General features: G+C 42.6%; 1 protein-coding gene across 2 annotated transcripts in view; it reads right to left on the bottom strand.

Annotated features, from left to right (window-relative positions):
- Nucleotides 1-17,526, bottom strand: part of Polr3b (RNA polymerase III subunit B) — a 93,309-nt gene that overhangs the window by 58,993 nt on the left and 16,790 nt on the right. For both annotated transcript variants that reach the window (XR_003712580.1, XM_028776983.1), the window contains exons 10-12: nt 10,485-10,607; nt 8,410-8,529; nt 5,212-5,346 (exon numbers count right to left, since the gene is read on the bottom strand). Coding sequence is in view for 1 of the 2 variants with exons in the window: in XM_028776983.1 (XP_028632816.1) it covers nt 5,212-5,346; nt 8,410-8,529; nt 10,485-10,607 (378 nt within the window). In the remaining variant the exon portion in view is untranslated. The remainder of the gene's footprint in view (nt 1-5,211; nt 5,347-8,409; nt 8,530-10,484; nt 10,608-17,526) is intronic.

Below are 17,526 nucleotides of genomic sequence, written 5' to 3'. Positions count from 1 at the left end.
TTAAAATTCTAGATAATGAATAATATATTAGAATAAAAATACTAGATAGCATGACATTCCACATCATAAGGAAAATAGTGAAAAATGGAACTGATCCTCATCAACTGAGAGCCATCAGAAGAAGATCTGGGACTCCAGCCCCTGAACCCAGCCGTCAGTCTGGACAGCACAAAAGGGAGACACTAGCAGACACACTCTTCCTGACACACAGCACCATCACCTATCAAGCAGCCCGGCCAGCAAACGGAATGTTCAAGAGCATCTCTCTAGTCTCTACAAACTCCCAGTCAGGCATGTTCATACACGGGAAAACACATCATCAGGAGGTTGGGTGTTGTGGCACACTTCTGCAATCCCGGTACCTGGGAGGAAAGAGGCAGAAGGCTAGCCACGGACATATAGTGAGTTCAACGCCAGTCTGAGCCACAATGAAACCCTGATGCACCCAACAAATCTCGAAACAGGTGTCAGTGAGAAGGTAGCTCAGTGGCTTAGTGTTTGGATTCTCTTCCCACTACAACAAGCACATAATAATATGTAAGGGCTAATTTTAGGTGTCAATTCTCACAAAGCATTTCTGGAAGAGACTGGCATTGAATCAGTAAACCGAATGAAGAAGGTTGACCTTCATCCTTATTTGATGTGGGCAGGTATTCTCTAACACAGAGAACCCTAATAGAACAGAAAGGGTCATTTCCTCTCCTGAGTCCGGCTCCTGTGCTACATGCAGGGCTCTGGTTCCTTAGTTTTGGCTCCTGGATTCAGAACAGTGGACCCCAGATGAAGTATATGATAGAAATTTATTTTACAAAGCTCAAAAATAAATAAAAGCTATATTGCAATAAAATGTTTTAAACTTTGCAATCAGGGTTAGAGGCATGGACCAACAGTTAAGAGCGGTGTGCTACCCTTCCAGGGGACCCGAGTCCCAGCACCCAGAGCCAGCCGCTCACACTGGCCTGGAACTGCAGCTTCAGGGGATCTAACTTCTAGCCTCCATGTGCATCTAAGCTTATGTGCACACGCTCACATATGTATGCATACTTAAAGATAATAGAAACAAACTTTAAAACAAAAATACACTGTAATAAATCAAGCTAATAATAAATGGAAATATCTCTAGCAACAGAGACAGGAGAGATGGACAGAAGGTAAATGGAATGGTGCTGGCAACAGGCTAAGCTGAGAAGTAGCTTTCAGTGACTATTACATCTGTACCCTTCATAACAGTCTATGTGATAGAGAGTTCATTTTTGCTAAAAATTACGTTAAAATAAGTCCTATTAAATAACAAATTTCACATACTTTGGTCCTGAAAAACCAAGAAAATGGGTAGAACAAGAGGAGTTGAAACCATGTAAGATGGTTGTTTCAGAACTATAGGGTAAGCAGCACCTAACGGACAGACCTGCCTGCAGACAGATCACGTCTGAACAAGGCATTGTCATCTTTGAAGGCACTGGCAGGCAAACATGGCTACATTTCTTGTTTAAGACTTTTCACCTAGGAGTAAGCCATACTGTGAGACGGCTCTAGGTAAGGACCTGAGCTGCAGAGACTCCCCTCCCGCCCACCCAGGGCCCTATCACTTCTCTTGTTGGGTTTACTGGATGAAGAACCAGAGAAAATGCAATCCCAGGTAATAAATGTAAACAGCTGGAGAGTGAGAGCAACTCCTGGACAGAGAGCCACAAGGAGCAAATCCAAATTACAGAAATAAACTTTGCCCTAACCTGGGTAGCCCTGAACTAAAGAAACTGTATGTGGTATAGGGCATGTACCCCTAGCACCTAAACATGGACAAGGCTTGTGACCATTTTGATACAGTGTGCCTCGTGCATCTAGGCCTTAAGTCTTGTCCATGAGAACATGGACTCTTAGAGTGTGGAGCCACCAGAAAGTCACAGCCCTGAGAGGTCAGATCCCCACTGGGCCTTGCTCTTCAGCCTACCCTCTGAGCATCTACTAGACAACCAATGGCTGTCCTCCACCGGCCGCACATGACACAGGCATAAAGCCTGGTTCCACCTGAATATCTGCGAACAAAACTGTCAGGTCTAAGAAAATGAAACTGCTGCTTAGGGCAAGCAACAGAGAAACAAAATATCAGAATCCAAAGTTCACAGAGAGAAAAGACTAAGTAGCTACTATACTAGAAACGGGAGCTGGCATAGCTCTTCAATAACAAACATGGGAGATATTACAAACACCATCTTCAGTCACAATTATATTCACATTTCCCATGTAAGCTCTCCTTTAATTAACAGAAGAAAAAAAGTCCAATATATCTGTTTGTGACTAAGTCAATCAGAGAAACATTTCAATGGCTCACTTAAAGAGGAATTCTGAGATTCACTGAAAGCACAGAAGCTGCTGTTTCATTGAATGTTTCATTGAATCCCACCCTGACGAGACTCCTGAGTGTTTATAATGGGCAAGCAGACTTGTGGCTCTGAATGAAGAATTATTCAAAACAACCGAGCCTTCCTTAACTGCAAGACAACTTTCCTAAGTTGGAACACTTTTAACTGCCGTCCCCCTTAAGTTGGACGCATCTGTCTACTTTTCTACTAAAGCCAAGCCTGCAGATCAGGAAGCCAGGGTCCTGGACCTGCATTTACAAAAGTGTTCTAAAAGAAAACTTCCTCCCTGAGCTTAATCCTTTCTTCTAGTCAGGCCCAGCAGCTTCAGTCATGGGAAGAAAGAACGGGAGTGGGAGCAGGTGCAGGGGTGAGGGGCTACAGAAGTGGTTCCAGCCACTTCCTGTGGGCACTGCAACGGAACCTGCATAAGCATCCTGAACAGAATCAAGTACCCTTAAGCAGACCACAGAAGCCCAGCACTCCTTTTAATTAGCCCCTTACACTTAGCTGCTTTTGTCTCAAATTATGAAAAAGTGTTTTGGGATCCCAGCTGAATCTTTTGTGGCCTCCTGATTCAAACACAAGAAAATGTCCCCAGTGCTAAACACTAATGAATAGGAAGCCATAGTCAACAAAACTGTTACAGGAATACATTTCTCCTCTCTGAAGTTTCAACTCTAGAGAAATAATGCTGTCCAGTCACTAGAGCAAGCAGGGGCCGCAAGGCTAGGCCACACAATGAACCACAATATCTAGGTCGGAAGTAAAGTGAGAGTAGGAAGTCTCGCTAACATTCACCACTTCTTACTTCTGCTGGGAGGCCTTTCCTCCTGATGAGGACAGAAGCACCATTAAGAAAATGATATTTAAGGAAAAACTGCTGACAGCTCGTCAATTGATTTTCAATGAAAATGCTAAAAAAAAAAATTAATAAAGAAGTTAAGCCGTTGAAATACAGTTTCACCAATTAGCTTAATGTCAGAGAATTCTAATTAGGCGCCTTGAGATTGCTATTTAGTGTTTAAGCCTTCAGAGTGCCAAATTCTCCCTTTCACACAAACTGGTTGCAAAATTAAAGACATTAGGCAGCCTTAATTACATTATCAGAACAGCTGGGATTAGGCAATCTCTGAAGTCAGGACGGCATTCTTTTGTCCCTGGATGGAAATCCCTGGCTTTCCAGGGTGCTGGATTTTGGTGCTATTCCATATCTCTCCCATACAAAGCAAGCTGCATTAGAAACAAAAAATGTGTAGACAAAGAACAGGGTAACGCGAAGCAAATAATGAACACGTTACCGAAAAAGAAAAGGTAGGTGCAGAGATTAAGCCTGAAATCAGTAGGTTTTGCTAACACCTACTGGCAGCTGGCCTGGCAGCCCTCTGGTGACAGTCAGACTGAGGGAAAGCTCACTGGGCCGGAGGAGACAACTCAGTTATCTAAAGCTGAAGCCCATTTCCCAGCGGCCTCATCCCAGGGTGGGCACCAGCAGCTATTGTTTTTACATATTCTTCCAACACAATACCTTCTCCGTGCTTACACTGTTCACTAAGCTGTGTTTTCTTGCTGTGGGAGTCCTCTTTCTAATTCTAATTTCTAGCCTCCTCCCTGCTCCCTTCTGTATTCCTCTAAACAATCCAGTTTTTAAGGACTCACTTAACAGCTTGATTGTTTTAATAGAAAGATGGTGGACATGAGGATGAGGAACAGGAATAGCACGACTCCCTTCAGAGCGAGTGTTGAGTGTTGCTCTGAATGTGCTAGCCTTTACCCACACAGCGCCCCCAAGCCCAAAACTGTTCTAACTCCTGAATTCTAATTTTCAAATGTAGTCGTGGGACTAGAAAGATGGATGGCTTAATGGGTAAAGGCATTTGCTGCCAAGCCTGATCAATTCCCAGGACCCACATCGTGGAAGGGGGAACCATTCTGCAAGTTATCCTCTGACCTCCATGATACACATATGCACACACACACACACACACACACACAAAACCTCAATGTGTTACCCTCCCAGCTGGCAAACCCTCACCTGGCTGCTATCACCTCCCTGGCCAGCCTAGTCTTGGCCTGTTTATCTCCAAACCTGTTCTCTGCCATTGAAAATCCAGCTCCTATCACATGTAAAATGAAATCCAAACCAAAGAAATTCACTCCATCTCTGCCTATCCATCCGATCAGCTCACGTTGGTTTAAGAAATGAGCTGGGGCTGGAGAGATGACTCAGAGGTTGAGAGACTTTCCCGCTCTTGCAGAGGACACTTGGGTTCCCAGGACTCACATGAGGCAGCTCACAACCACCTGTGACTCCAAGGGACGTGAAGCTTTGACCTCTGTGGCACCTGAATGATGTACACACAAGTGTGAGCAGGTGCGCTTTCTCTCTCTCTCTCTCTCTCTCTCTCACACACACACACACACACACACACACTCACACACACACACACACACAGACACATGCACGCACACACGCACCCCTCTGTCTCTCTGTCTACCTTTCCCCTGTATGCCTGGCACCTCCACCTAGGCATAAGCCTGGAACTTAGAGCTGTCTAAGAAACATTTGTTAGTTGAGTAAACCATATCACTTAAAGCCACGCTTCACTTCCAATATTGCAGGGAACAAGGGTAAACAGCTCAACAAAAGGCATAGCACAGGAGACGCATTACAGAAATAGTTAGAACACAGACTTTTCAAAGTAAAAAAAAAAATCTAAGTAACTCGTGAAAAATTATACTTCAAACTACATACAGATTCTATTTGATTGGGATGCATTCAGATAAAAAATGACAACAAAACTAATTTTATCAAAGAATATCGAATTCTTCATGAAAATCATTAAACCACCTGTCCTGCCAATTCCAGCCGCTTGTTGCCATAATAGTCCCTGTCGTCGACCTTGTTATCTCCCTGGGCCAGGATCACCCTTCGCACCATCACTGCAGTGTAGATGCACTTAGCTCGGAAATTGAATTCCTTCACCTGAAAGTCAGAAGTCGGAGAAACATTTTGAGACGGTGTACCCTAAATTAAGGTGCCTCGATAAAAGAGTCAATGTTAGTACATTCAAATAAGAAAGCAACAGATTGCTACAATTCTCACTACTTTAGGAAATCCAGCCAGTCTAAACTTCCAGAGAGGTACACAGACTTTCCATCTCACATCTACTGCCTGAGCTACTTTTCCTTCAAAGATGACTATGGTAACTGCTTTACTTCCCATGTCCTCCACGTCACCCGGCCACTGCCCACACTGCAGACTGCCAGCCACTGCCCACTGCAGACTGCCGGCCACGCCCCACTGTGGACTGGCCTGTGGGGAGTCTGACTGAGATATAACAGAAATGATGCCACGGCAGCTCCAGACTGATTCTTAAGTGCACTGGGCTTTCACTACCTGTCTCGGGCCCTGAGTCATCGGACACTGTGGGAAAGGCCATGCATTTTGCTATGAGTGAGGAGGCCACAGTGGACATCCAGCTCAGGAAACCCATCAGATGACTCCATTCTCAGCTACCATTTGCAACTTCATGATAGGCCCACGACAGAACCTCTCTCTAACTTTGGGAGAGCTGTGGAGAGCTTTTGGGGCTGCTTGGCAGGAATCTGACCTTGGGTAATGACAAGGAAGTAAGTTCAGGCAGGAACCTAATTTTAGGCTAAAACAGAGAAGTAATTTCAGTCAGGAATTCAAGTCTTAGGCTAGAACAAAGAAGTAGGCCTCAGGCATGAACATGACTGTGGGCTAGGACCTGGAAGTAGGCTCAGATATCTTTGTCATCCTGATGAGCCCTTAGAAACAGTGATCATGGGACTTTGTTGCCTGGTTTGTTCCTTTACTATTTGTATCTATTGTATTGCCGGTTCCTCAACCTAGAACTGACCTAAATACTTGCATGTAATTAAAATGGTTTAAAAGAAAAGTGGGAAAAAATATACCTGCCTCAGCCTTCAGCCTCAGAACTGGCTGGGGTCATGCTACAATGTTGTCTAATCGGCTCTTTTCTTTTAATCCTCACTCCTGTGCTGGAGAACCTGTTGACTGACTGAGCGGGCTTTGTCAGGGTTCAGGCTAGTGAACACAGACCAATGATATACAACATGGTCATATTCAGCCACTGAGGTCTGAAGCTCTTTGGTATGCAGTGATAATAAATAATTTATATTCTCAGTACTTATAAAACTTTATGTTGCATTCTATTTTCCTGATCTTAATGTTGGGCAAGCTTCATTGATCACCTAACTCTTCTGGCCACTGAATAACCAATAACGGTTGTTTTGCTTATCAATGAGAAAAATAAAGATTTTATTAATTACATTTTTCATCTTCAACAAAGCCCAGCTCACACTGGGCTTTCACATATAAAAATACTAGTGAACTTCGAGGCAAAAGTAAACATATTCATAGCAACCACTCCCGCTGTACCATGTAACTCATTTTACTTACCTCCCCTTTAACTACTATATGCCAGAAACCCAACCCCAGACCGAAACTGAAATCCCTTCTGAACACAGGGATGCTATAAAGAATTACAGGGGAAGCGGGAACGCTCACCGTCTACATGACTTGTAGACAACCAAGAGCAGGTGAGACATTCCTTGGGCGGCGTGAACACAAATGACCTGAAGTGAGTAAGAAGCTCTAAAATGAGCACAGAATGCTGGAATCAATGTCAACAGAACCCTGGGACCTTTTGGATCTCACCACTCTTACTGGTGAAAGCTTTCAAATCTGTGTCTGTGGCACAGGCACCTGGGACTTGTAGAATATACACGGCCAGACTGAGGCTCACGCTGGAGCTTCTGACTCCATGGGTCTACGGCAGAGTGTCACTATTGCTAGCCGATTCCCAGGCAGTCGTCCAGGGGGTCCTCTTGAGCCTGGTCTTAAAGAACAACAAACAGTATTGCTTTCCCTTGGTAATATCTTACGTTCCTATCTCAAAATTTTAACTTAGATTTAAAAAAAAATGTCTTAAAATATTTGAAAACTGTTAAGTCTTTTCCTAATTCATCTATTCTTTACTGAAATATGTATAGCCCACATTTAAAAACAGTAGTTCAGTCTCTTTGCAAAAGAGCAAAGGAACTGTGCTTTATGACCCAAATTTAGCACAGCCTGCAGTGTCAAGGAGGCCTGTTCTGCATTACAGTATTAAGGTAAGCCAGGCTCTTACAACATCTTGGAGGACTGGGAAACAAGCGCTCTCTGCATAAGCTGAATCTCTGAATCATCACAAGAGCCTGGGGAGGAAGTAGCCATACTTCATTATATTAATGAAGAAAACCAAGAGTTCAAAACCAGGATCTGAACAACCGTATCTTGGCTCCAAAGCTCTTACTGCCTGTTCCCATGACCAACGTTTGTTGTTCTGATTTTAAACTCTTTTCAGTTACCCAAAAGAGCTTAAAATTCAGTTCAGATATAGCTTCAATAACAACTTTATAATTCTCTGAATTAGATCACAGACATAACCAGAAGCCACAGAACAGTGTAGATGTATGTATTGTTTGCTCAAAGTGTCCTAAGGTTAGAAACCTGAACCTGATTGCCACCACAGGCCAGTCCACTTCCACACATTCCCTGAAGTTTGCAACCCTGAAATCAGATCATCCATGGTTGGTAACTGTGACTTAGCAAAAGGAGCACACACATTCAATTCGAGAAAGGCTGATTCCTGCCCGTGCACCACATGCCATGGCTGACCTATAATGATAGGTTACCAGGAAATAAACAGGACCTACTTCACGGCCAGCAGACAGACTCCAGCCTTCTCTCTGTACACTCACTAGTCAGGAAACAAAGCAAACATGGATGAACTTCCTTGTAAGGAATGGAAGTTGGACAATGGAAACTCTGGAATTCGAGGTGTTGGGGATGATCTCAGCCAATACTGACTGAAACCTCTGCTGATGGGGGCTAAGTCCCAGTGGGACAGTGCAGTCCCCTTTAGAATGCACTTCAGAGAGCATAAACCACTATTCAAGAGTCTTTAGAAGGAGTTCCTGAGTCTTACAAGCACGACTCACAGCTGGCAATACTCACTGGTACGTGGGTCAGAATGGTAGAAGCCAGGAGCTCTCTTGCTTCTTCTATTTTGGTTTTCTTTGGTCCACCTCCCCACATTCTTTGTCTTCTTACTTTATTCCCTATATACTTCAGTGCCTATAAAAAACAAAAACTAGACATCATGAAAAATAACCAAGTACTAGAGCCCACTGCCTGGTTCCTTTTTGATTTCTAAATTGTCTTGTTCCTATAAAATTGATGCATAATTGTTTGTAGGGAATTGAGACACCATAGATATGTTTGTGTGTGTGTGTCTAGGCAGCCATCAACTCTTCATCAAAGTGTCACTGAGGGATACAGAGTTTCCCACAAAGAAACCAAACCATGGGAAGACTGCTATAGGAGCTACAGAGAAAACAAAACCTAAATAAGCCCAGGATTAAGACACTGTCTTAAACTAGACAGCTTGGTAATGTTTAAAAGTGACTTCAGTTTAAAGTCTTTCTCAAGTAACCAATACATTCATAATAGATCATTTTATTCCTAGCAAGTTTTAAAAAGCCCTAAACTAGGTGATTCTGAAGTCTTAGGTTCTATAATTTACACAACTACAGAAAGGACTTGGATAGCTGAAACAACCCAGATTTCCACTATAAACCTACAGCTGGGTGCTGATATCAGTCTTCTCATCTCCAATTATTTGAGTCAATTATCCACTAACCACAGAGTTAGAGGAAAGCAGCAAAAAACAATCTATAGTGAGCTGTGCTTTGGAATTATGCATACTTTCGTGTGACATTAAACTTCCTAAGACTGTGACTTAATCTAAAAAACATCAAGACTGACTTGATTTCAAAACATACAAACAGACATTAAGTGGGAATGCTCTCTCTACATTCATCCCCGGTAACCAAAGAAAGAAACCCAGGATTTGTATTTTCCTGTATCTCACAGGCTAGACAATGTACGTATGGACAAATTCAAACCGCCTGTTCTAGTTCTACAGAGGCAAAGCACTAGCTCCCTGAGGGCACAGGATTGCCACATGGACCATGGACTTACTGTAAGCCAACACATTACAAAAAAGCCCAAGTATTGGAACTCTCACACATTAAAAAAAGAAGTACAATTTTTTAAGAAGTATAATTTTTTAAAGTATGTTTATACACATGGATTTCCCTAACATCATATTAGAGTCTTGTCCTCAGATTTCAAGGGTCTCACCATGCAAACCTGAGGTCAGTGAAGACCCCGAGGCAATAAAAGAAACTATTCTTGAAGCTTTCTTGCTCTTACAGTAATGAGAAATTCAGAAAACAGGATGAAGACTGAACAGATACAGTTAGAAGTTGGGAGTGGAGCGGATATGAAGAGCTAGGGACACAGCTCACTGGCAGAGTGCCTGCTTAGCTGCTACAAAGCCCTGGGTTTGGTCCTTGTAGTATTACATGAGCAACGTCTCCCCTCATGTATCTGAACACTTGGTCCCCAGTTGGTGGTGATGGAACCTTCAAGCAGTTCAGCTAAGTTAGAGGAAGTATGTCACTGGGAGGGAGGGGAGGATGTGACAGTGGCCTTGCCCCAATTCCTATTCTCTTGCTACTTCCTTTGTGTGGACACAAATGTGATCAGCCAGCTTCCTGCTTCTGCTTCCTGTTCCTTGCCTTCACGTCACAGTCTCTACCCCTCTGGAACTCCAACCAAAAACGAAATCTTCCTTTTCTTGCTTTTGGACATGGTCTTTAATCATGGCAACATGCCCCAACACCAACACCAAAAAGATAGTAAAGAGAAAATGATACAGGCAAATCTCAGATTAGCACTGCCAGAATTTTAAGAGTGTACTATTCCCTTGAATGAACAGGGGACATGGTGCTTGTTACCGAAGCACACAGGAAGCCTCCTGCCCACGTAGACTGACGATGCACACCGTGCAGGCAAACTCATTCCTCCAGTTTACAGAAGCGAGTCAAAAGAACTTCTGTGCTGCTCTTCTCCTCGGCAGCCTTCCCAAGTCCACACCTCCAAGGCTCTGCAGCGATGGCTTTCTGGAATGAACAGTGCTGCAGTTGTCTCAATCCACAAGCAAAGGACACCCTGAGAGGACACACCTGCATCTGGGTGAAGATCTGAGCTTTCTGGCACTCCTCCAAGCTGGGCCCAAATGCAGCCATCACGTGCTCCTCTGTTCCAATCATCTGCACAATCTCCTGGTCACTCTCAACACCCATGGCCTAGGAAGGGAAGAAAAGATGGCAGACTGTTGGCTTTGTGTTTCCTCACTGACATTTGCTTATGCTAATCTGCCATTGTCTGTGGGTATTACTTCTAAGCAAAAGCCAGCTCTTCCCTCAGAAACGGTGCCATCTGGCATCAGCAGCCACAGCCCAGGCTACACGAGAACCTGAGACAGAAATTGTCATTCGCAAGAGGAAAGCAAACATCCTCAAGCATTTGTCTGCATGTGGACAGCCCTCTCAATTTTTTGAAATACTCTAAGAGTTTCACCATGAAGAAAGGAGGCTGGGAAGCCTAGTGGAGAGGCGTGGTCACTGTAACAAGAGCAAATAAAAGCAAGATCCCCAAAGGTAGTGAGTCAGAAATGAACACTGCTGATCCTGAGTGTGACCCTGACGAGTTTTGCCACAAGATCATCTTTTTCTGAAAATCATCAAATCATTCATATTCACACACAAAAAAGAATTTTCCTAAAGGATGTTTTAGTTCATATTCTAGAGATACCATATACTATGCAAACTGTAAAAGAGATATTTAAAACTTAGAGCATACTTAATTGGCCTAAGGAACCCTCTTAAGTGTTCCTAGGTGGCAGAGGCTGCATGCCTCTGTAGGTCCCACATGGACCTATGCCCACTCACTTCTTCAGACACTTTCTGGAATGCTGCCACATGGAGACGCACAAGCCCGCTAACCTCTCTGGATGTCATAATGACCTGTCTTTTAGAAGTCAGGGGAAAGTCATGCTTTCATCAAAATGTCTTCCTTCAGCTTTCAGAGAAGATGAAAAAGAGGGTAACTGTCCAGTCAAGCTGGTTGCTTGCCTTCTCAGTTCTCTTCCACACAATAGAGAAGTCAACTGAGTTCCCAGTTCCAATGCAGACCTCCAAGGACATTGTCCTATAAACCACTGAGAGGATGGGCATCTATCTGGAAGCCATGACTCCTTAGCGTTCTCCCTGAGACCGCGCCAACTCTACCACAGTCATACACATCCTTCTATCGAAGGTGCAGAGGCAGCAGCAACGACACCCTTCCAGCTCAAAGTTCTATGATCACACATTTGACCTTCAAAGTTCTGAGGACCTGGGGGATGATGCTAACTAAGCTGATAAGTCCCTTTTATACCAACTGAGGGAAGTTTGAAAATGTCCTCAAGTCCCCTACTCCAACTCCTCTGAGCACAGAGTTCATTTGGTGACTCCCCTCTGTGGGAAAAAGTGACTCAGCTTTGGAGGCCTGGTTTGACAGGCTCTGTAGTTTCCTGCTGCCAAATCATGAGGGTACACATGAAGAATGTGAGAAGGTTCAGAGGTTAAAAATAAATAAATAAATTTTAAAAAGTAAAAAAATAAAAATCCTCTTACCATGTTGGCTGGCCCAGCTCTAACTCAGCAAGAGGACAACAGTCAGACAGACATACTGATAACAGAAAGACAGTGTGCCAGAAGCACCCAGTCAAGTAATTCCCACCTTTCTGGCCAACCAAACAAGGATGTGCTTTGTAGTTATCTCTGAGTTGACAAATCCCCTCTGAAAGCAAAGAGGGAGGCTGACAAAACTCAGGAAACTGAAGAAATTTTGGGGACTCAGGAAGCTAATGAACCCCACAAGACTCATAAAATTTTAAGACTTAGCCAGGTGTGGTGGCAGATGCCTTTAGTCACAGCACTCAAGTGGCAGAGGCAGGTGGATCTCTTGAGTTCCAGGCTGGCCTGATCTACACAGTGAGTTCTTAGACGAGCCTGGGCTAGACAGTAAGACTTTGTCTCAAAAATAAAGCAAAGCAAAACAAAACAAAATTTAAAACTCAGGAAGTCCTTCTCCAGAGTTACATAAACTCTAAACAAACTGCTGGGGGGAGCAGACCCTTCACTGAAAATGCCTGGAAACTGAACGGGGAACTCCAAGAATGTGGCTCTTCGTGTGTCACCAGGCTGTCACAGCTCTTTGGCTATGCAGCCGCCCTGAGTCACACATGCTCCTGTAAGAAGCCCTTCACCAAGCTAAACTAAGATGGGACCATTTCATAGGTCAGATGTTACCCCTCTGAGGTGAAAACAGGTTTGTCCGTGTCTCCTCAGGAAAAGCCACACAACAGGGTGCTAATGCATATACAGCTCAGACAGAAAATGTAAAAACTGCAGCGATTAAATCCACTATTTGAACATATGATTTTTTGTTTGAGACACTAGTCTTGAACCCTTAATCCTCCTGCCTCAGCTTCCTACATGCAAGGATTATAGGCATGCTCTCCACTAGTGGCTTCATGTTTCCTTTATAAATAAATTCTCAAGTCTCAAATCACATTTTTATTAGTTTTTGTAGTCCTTCTATCTATAACTTTATAGAAAGCATTTATTCAAAGAGCTGCTAAAGATAAATGTCATTATCTTAAAATCATACAAATTCATTAAAATAGTCTTTTATGATTAAAAGGTTAGCAGCTTAACTTTTTAAACAAAGGAACAAAAACTAGGCATGCTAACATCTGAACCATTAAACTGGAGGCCACTGGGCTTATCTTAGTCATTTTTACTTCAGTAATATCTAAGTTCAAAGAGACTACAAACTTGATCATCTTCTTTGGTACTTAATAGTAACAATTTTAATAAAAACAAATCCTTTCTCAATCATCATTTGGTTGGTCACTTAAGGTATCCTGGTGTGGAATTTAAGTAGTCGTTTTAAAATTGTTTACCACTTTTGAATGGTTTAAAATAAGTCTAAACAGAATACTTGGCCTTCCACGCATACCTAAGCTGGGAAAGAAACGATGCCAAGCAATAGTGAAAGACATCATAAGCGGAAAGCATGCGCACTGCCCAAGATTTCCAGCAAAAGCCTGAGGTCTTCCTATCAAGTCACAGAAACACAGGGGCCATAACTCAGTCAAGTATCATCAAAGGAGCTTCAGCTCCAAAGACTGAATCAACTTTAACACTGTTTAGCCTTCAGCAGTCATGGCTACCAACAGATGAGGGTGTCGCCATGGAAACAAACAAAATGCCCACCCATTTTGCTTTACAGACATGATTTAGGCACCTGAAAAGTAGCACTACATGGAACTCTTTGTACTCTTGAAACCTCATCACTCCCAATAATAAGTCAAGAGAAAACGCTATACAATAATCTTAGGAAAAAATGGCCGAGATAGTATTTGTTTGAAAGTCACCAATGGTCACCCGATCAGTAACCCTGAACAAAACCCAGGAGCGTCACTCTTTAGAAAGTGGCATGAAACTGTCCTCAAACATCAACAAAGTATAGCTTTTAAAGGCAGAAAAAAGAAAATCATAGTGAGCACGAGAGAATGACTTGCACCTATGGAGAGATGCTGAAAAGCATTGTGTAAGTGTTCTGATGAAGGCAACTTCAAATACAGCCACAGTGCAGAAAGCTCTGGCTTTCTGTAAAGTAGCTGAAATTATTTATTGCTAATAGCAGTCCTGGTAGATAAGGGAATAGTGATGACTTCTTTAAATCTGAAGTTGTTTCTCTTTAAAGATAAAAAACACCCATAGAAATTGGTGTCTAAGAAATAAAGCCCAGCTCCCAAGATCCTTTTGGGCTACAGATGCCACCACAGTGCAAGTGCAGAAAGCTTGTGACACAAAATGGGAAGAAGGAAGATTCATGGGCAGGAGAACCTCAGCGGTGATTAAGGCCCATAAATACAGCTGCTCCAGGCCTCACAAGCCCAACCCATCTCACTCAGACTCCCCGTGGCATCAGGAAACCCTGCCGCTCTCGCTGCTTTTAGCTGATTGTTGGTTACAATCAACAACCACCGAGTCCTAATGACTGTCAATGTCTGGGTTAGGGCCACACCACACACAAGGAGAAATGATGTGTTTCTTCTAGCACCGCTGTTTATGTTCCTCAGCTTCTGACAAAAGTGGGTAAGGGAGGCTGAGCAAAGAGAAAGGCCTTTCATCCTGGGAACACATGATTTCATTTGTGCTTCAGAGGTGAATTTTCTCTTGATAGATGAGTTAGTCAGGACTCAGAGAGGTTGAGAATTCTGCCTAAGGTCACACAGCTACTAAGTGGAGAAACAGAAATTTAGGCTAACTCTGTGCCTGTAAGATGTCCAGGACCCCGCACTGTCACCCAGGTAGAAATAATAAGCACACAAGTTCTCAGCAGTGGACTGAACACTCCTGAAGGGGAGGACCAGAGTGACAACTGTATGCAATCAAAAAGAAAAAAAAAAGGGATTAAATGCTTATCCTAAACATTAGACACTGCTTATCATATCAATAATAAACACATTTCTGGAAGACACACAGAATACTGACCACATTTCAAAGTCTCAGCATGTGTGTAAGACTAAAAACATCTGAGAAGAAAAAGAAAAAGAAACCTAAAATCTTACTCTAGGAAACTGAAAACTAAATTGCATATACAAAAACCACTAATGATGATGATGCAGACAGATGCCATAGTCTATTGTTCAGTGAAACACAAAGTCAGTTGTCATGTATATTACAAGTCACAAGAAAAAGAGCTGCAAAGTATGAAAACCTCTCAGAGCTTTTCTTCATTTTTCAACTGGTTCCATCATAAAAATTACAGATTGTTAATTCATAGCTTTTTTTTTCTAGACAGAATTTAAGTCAGCTACAACTGTTTATACTTTCAACATAAATATTAAACAAATCTGTAACAGGAGAAATTGTTTTATTAAACTTTGGTCACGTAGTTAAAAAAAAGAAATGTTAAAAGCTTTCCAGATTTTTAATCTATGCATGCATCTCATTATATATGCTAAAAAGATCATATGCTTTCTGATTAATTAACATTCCTAGTCTAAAAACAGAAATGCTATTCACATTCAAAACTTTGGGAGAAAAAAAAAAAGGCCCATGGATTCATGGAGATATACTGCCCTCTGCTGAAGATGTAATTCCGAGCTGGCAAATAATGTTTCTCCATCACTGTGTATGTACATGAGACACTGTTGGGAGCTGTAGGCTCCCTCTAAGAAAAACCATCACACAGACTTATTATAGTATAACACACACACACACACACACACACGCATGCACGCACGCACGCACAAATTCTTTCCATGTATGAACATCCAAACTTCAAAAAAAGGAAATAAGCCAGCAGACGTGTGTGAGACTCTCTGGACTACTGATGAAATAAATGGTCCTATGATTATTATCGTCATCTGGTAAAGAAAATTAATGACTCTATCCTTTCTAAAACTCAGAAGCATATTAAGCTAACCATAAAAAATATTCCATAGAATCACCTTCATATGTCTGCATCTCAAATACAGTTATTTCTCAAATGAAAGAACCTGTCTAGTTAGCATCCAGTCAATACCTGTGAATGACCAGGGCCATAGCCCAACTGAAACCACAAGCTAGGCTTGATGAAGCCAGATTCCCTGACTCCATGCTCTTTAGGAGTAGAGGCTCAGTCTCTTGTTAATCCAAATGATTTCCCATTTTAAGCAGCTTAGTTCCTGGCACTGCAGAGGATCTCTGCCTGCTGATAGAAGGTGTCTCTGCTCTAAAGTAACTATGGTACAGGAGCATTGAGTCCTAACATGAGACTGATGGGTGGCCACAGAGCAGTGCTGGCCTCTAAGACCGTCTGGCATACAGTCTGAGCCTCCTGAGAGCATCTGGGCTCTTTAGTAAAGCTAGTCATCAGGACCCACGTTACACACATCCATATATCACGGCATGGGAAATGGACCCAGGGACTTTCCAAGAAGAATCTCAAGTAAGCATTTCTACAGGAAATTGCTTTTTGGGTTCTAAGCCAACACTTCAAACAAACTTTTAAGCATTCAGTTATATAGTAAAGACACCAGTTTATTTAGAGACACCAGAATCTAGAAATCTATAAAAATGAACAGATCTAGAATTTCCTGGATAGAGCCTACAGATGTCCTTGCTCTCATGACGTATCACAGCATATTTTATAATATCAAGGGCTATTACGTCCATGAACTGTGACCTGGTTAAATAAAATAGAACAGTCTGTCAAAATATAATAGGTCTGTATGATGGCTAATTTCAACAGTTAACCTGATGAGACTTAGAAGCCCCTCAGAGACAGGCTTCTGGACATGCTGTGGGGGCCTGTCTTGATTAGGTTACTGAGGTGGGAAGACACAGCCGCTCTAGGCAGTACCATTCCCTGGCCTGTGTACTTCATGGAAAGGAGACCGTGAGCTGAGCACACACATCTACCCTTCTCTGTTCCCTGAGCACAGATGCAGTGTGACCAGCTGCTTCAGGCTTCTGCTGTTTTAATGTTCCTGCCATGATTAACTGGGAGACAAAAAACCCCTTCTCCCTTCTTTTGCTTTTGTCAGGGTCAAGTCTGCATGTACAAGTATCACGCATATTCAAGATGTGAGTCATAAAACCAAAAAAGAGCTAAAGTGTAAAATAATGTGCACTACATGCATCAACAAAACATCTATTTCTATTCATGAATATGCAAACTAGCTTCCAAAAGACTCCTGGGAGATGGTAACACGGTGTTTGATACACTGCTGGTTAGGAAGAGGGTGGAGAAAGGCTTACATCACTACCTGACAAAATGCTAATTCTATATGGAAAAACACTAGGTCTGGTGAGACGGTTCAGTGGGTAAAGGTGCTACTGTCAAGCCTGAGGAGCCGAGTTCATCTGGAATCCACAGGGCGGAAGGAGAGAACCGACTTCTACAGACTGTCCTGTGGCTCCACACATATACTATGGCATGTACTTTCACTCATACATACATGTCAAAACTTATATGCATGCACAAAAAATAAATAAAATGTGATAAAAATTTTGATTAATATAGAAAACCATAGAAATTCTGTGTAGTTTTCAGGAAGAGAGCTGCAGATTAATTAAATATGATGACAATGGGTATATCTTCAGACAGCGTGCTATGTCT

This window comes from Grammomys surdaster, unplaced genomic scaffold (assembly GCF_004785775.1).
Source record: "Grammomys surdaster isolate TR1022 unplaced genomic scaffold, NIH_TR_1.0 275, whole genome shotgun sequence".
Classification (NCBI taxonomy): domain Eukaryota; kingdom Metazoa; phylum Chordata; class Mammalia; order Rodentia; family Muridae; genus Grammomys; species Grammomys surdaster.
Note: the sequence above shows the minus strand (reverse complement) of the source record. Positions and strands in the feature narration are given on the sequence as shown.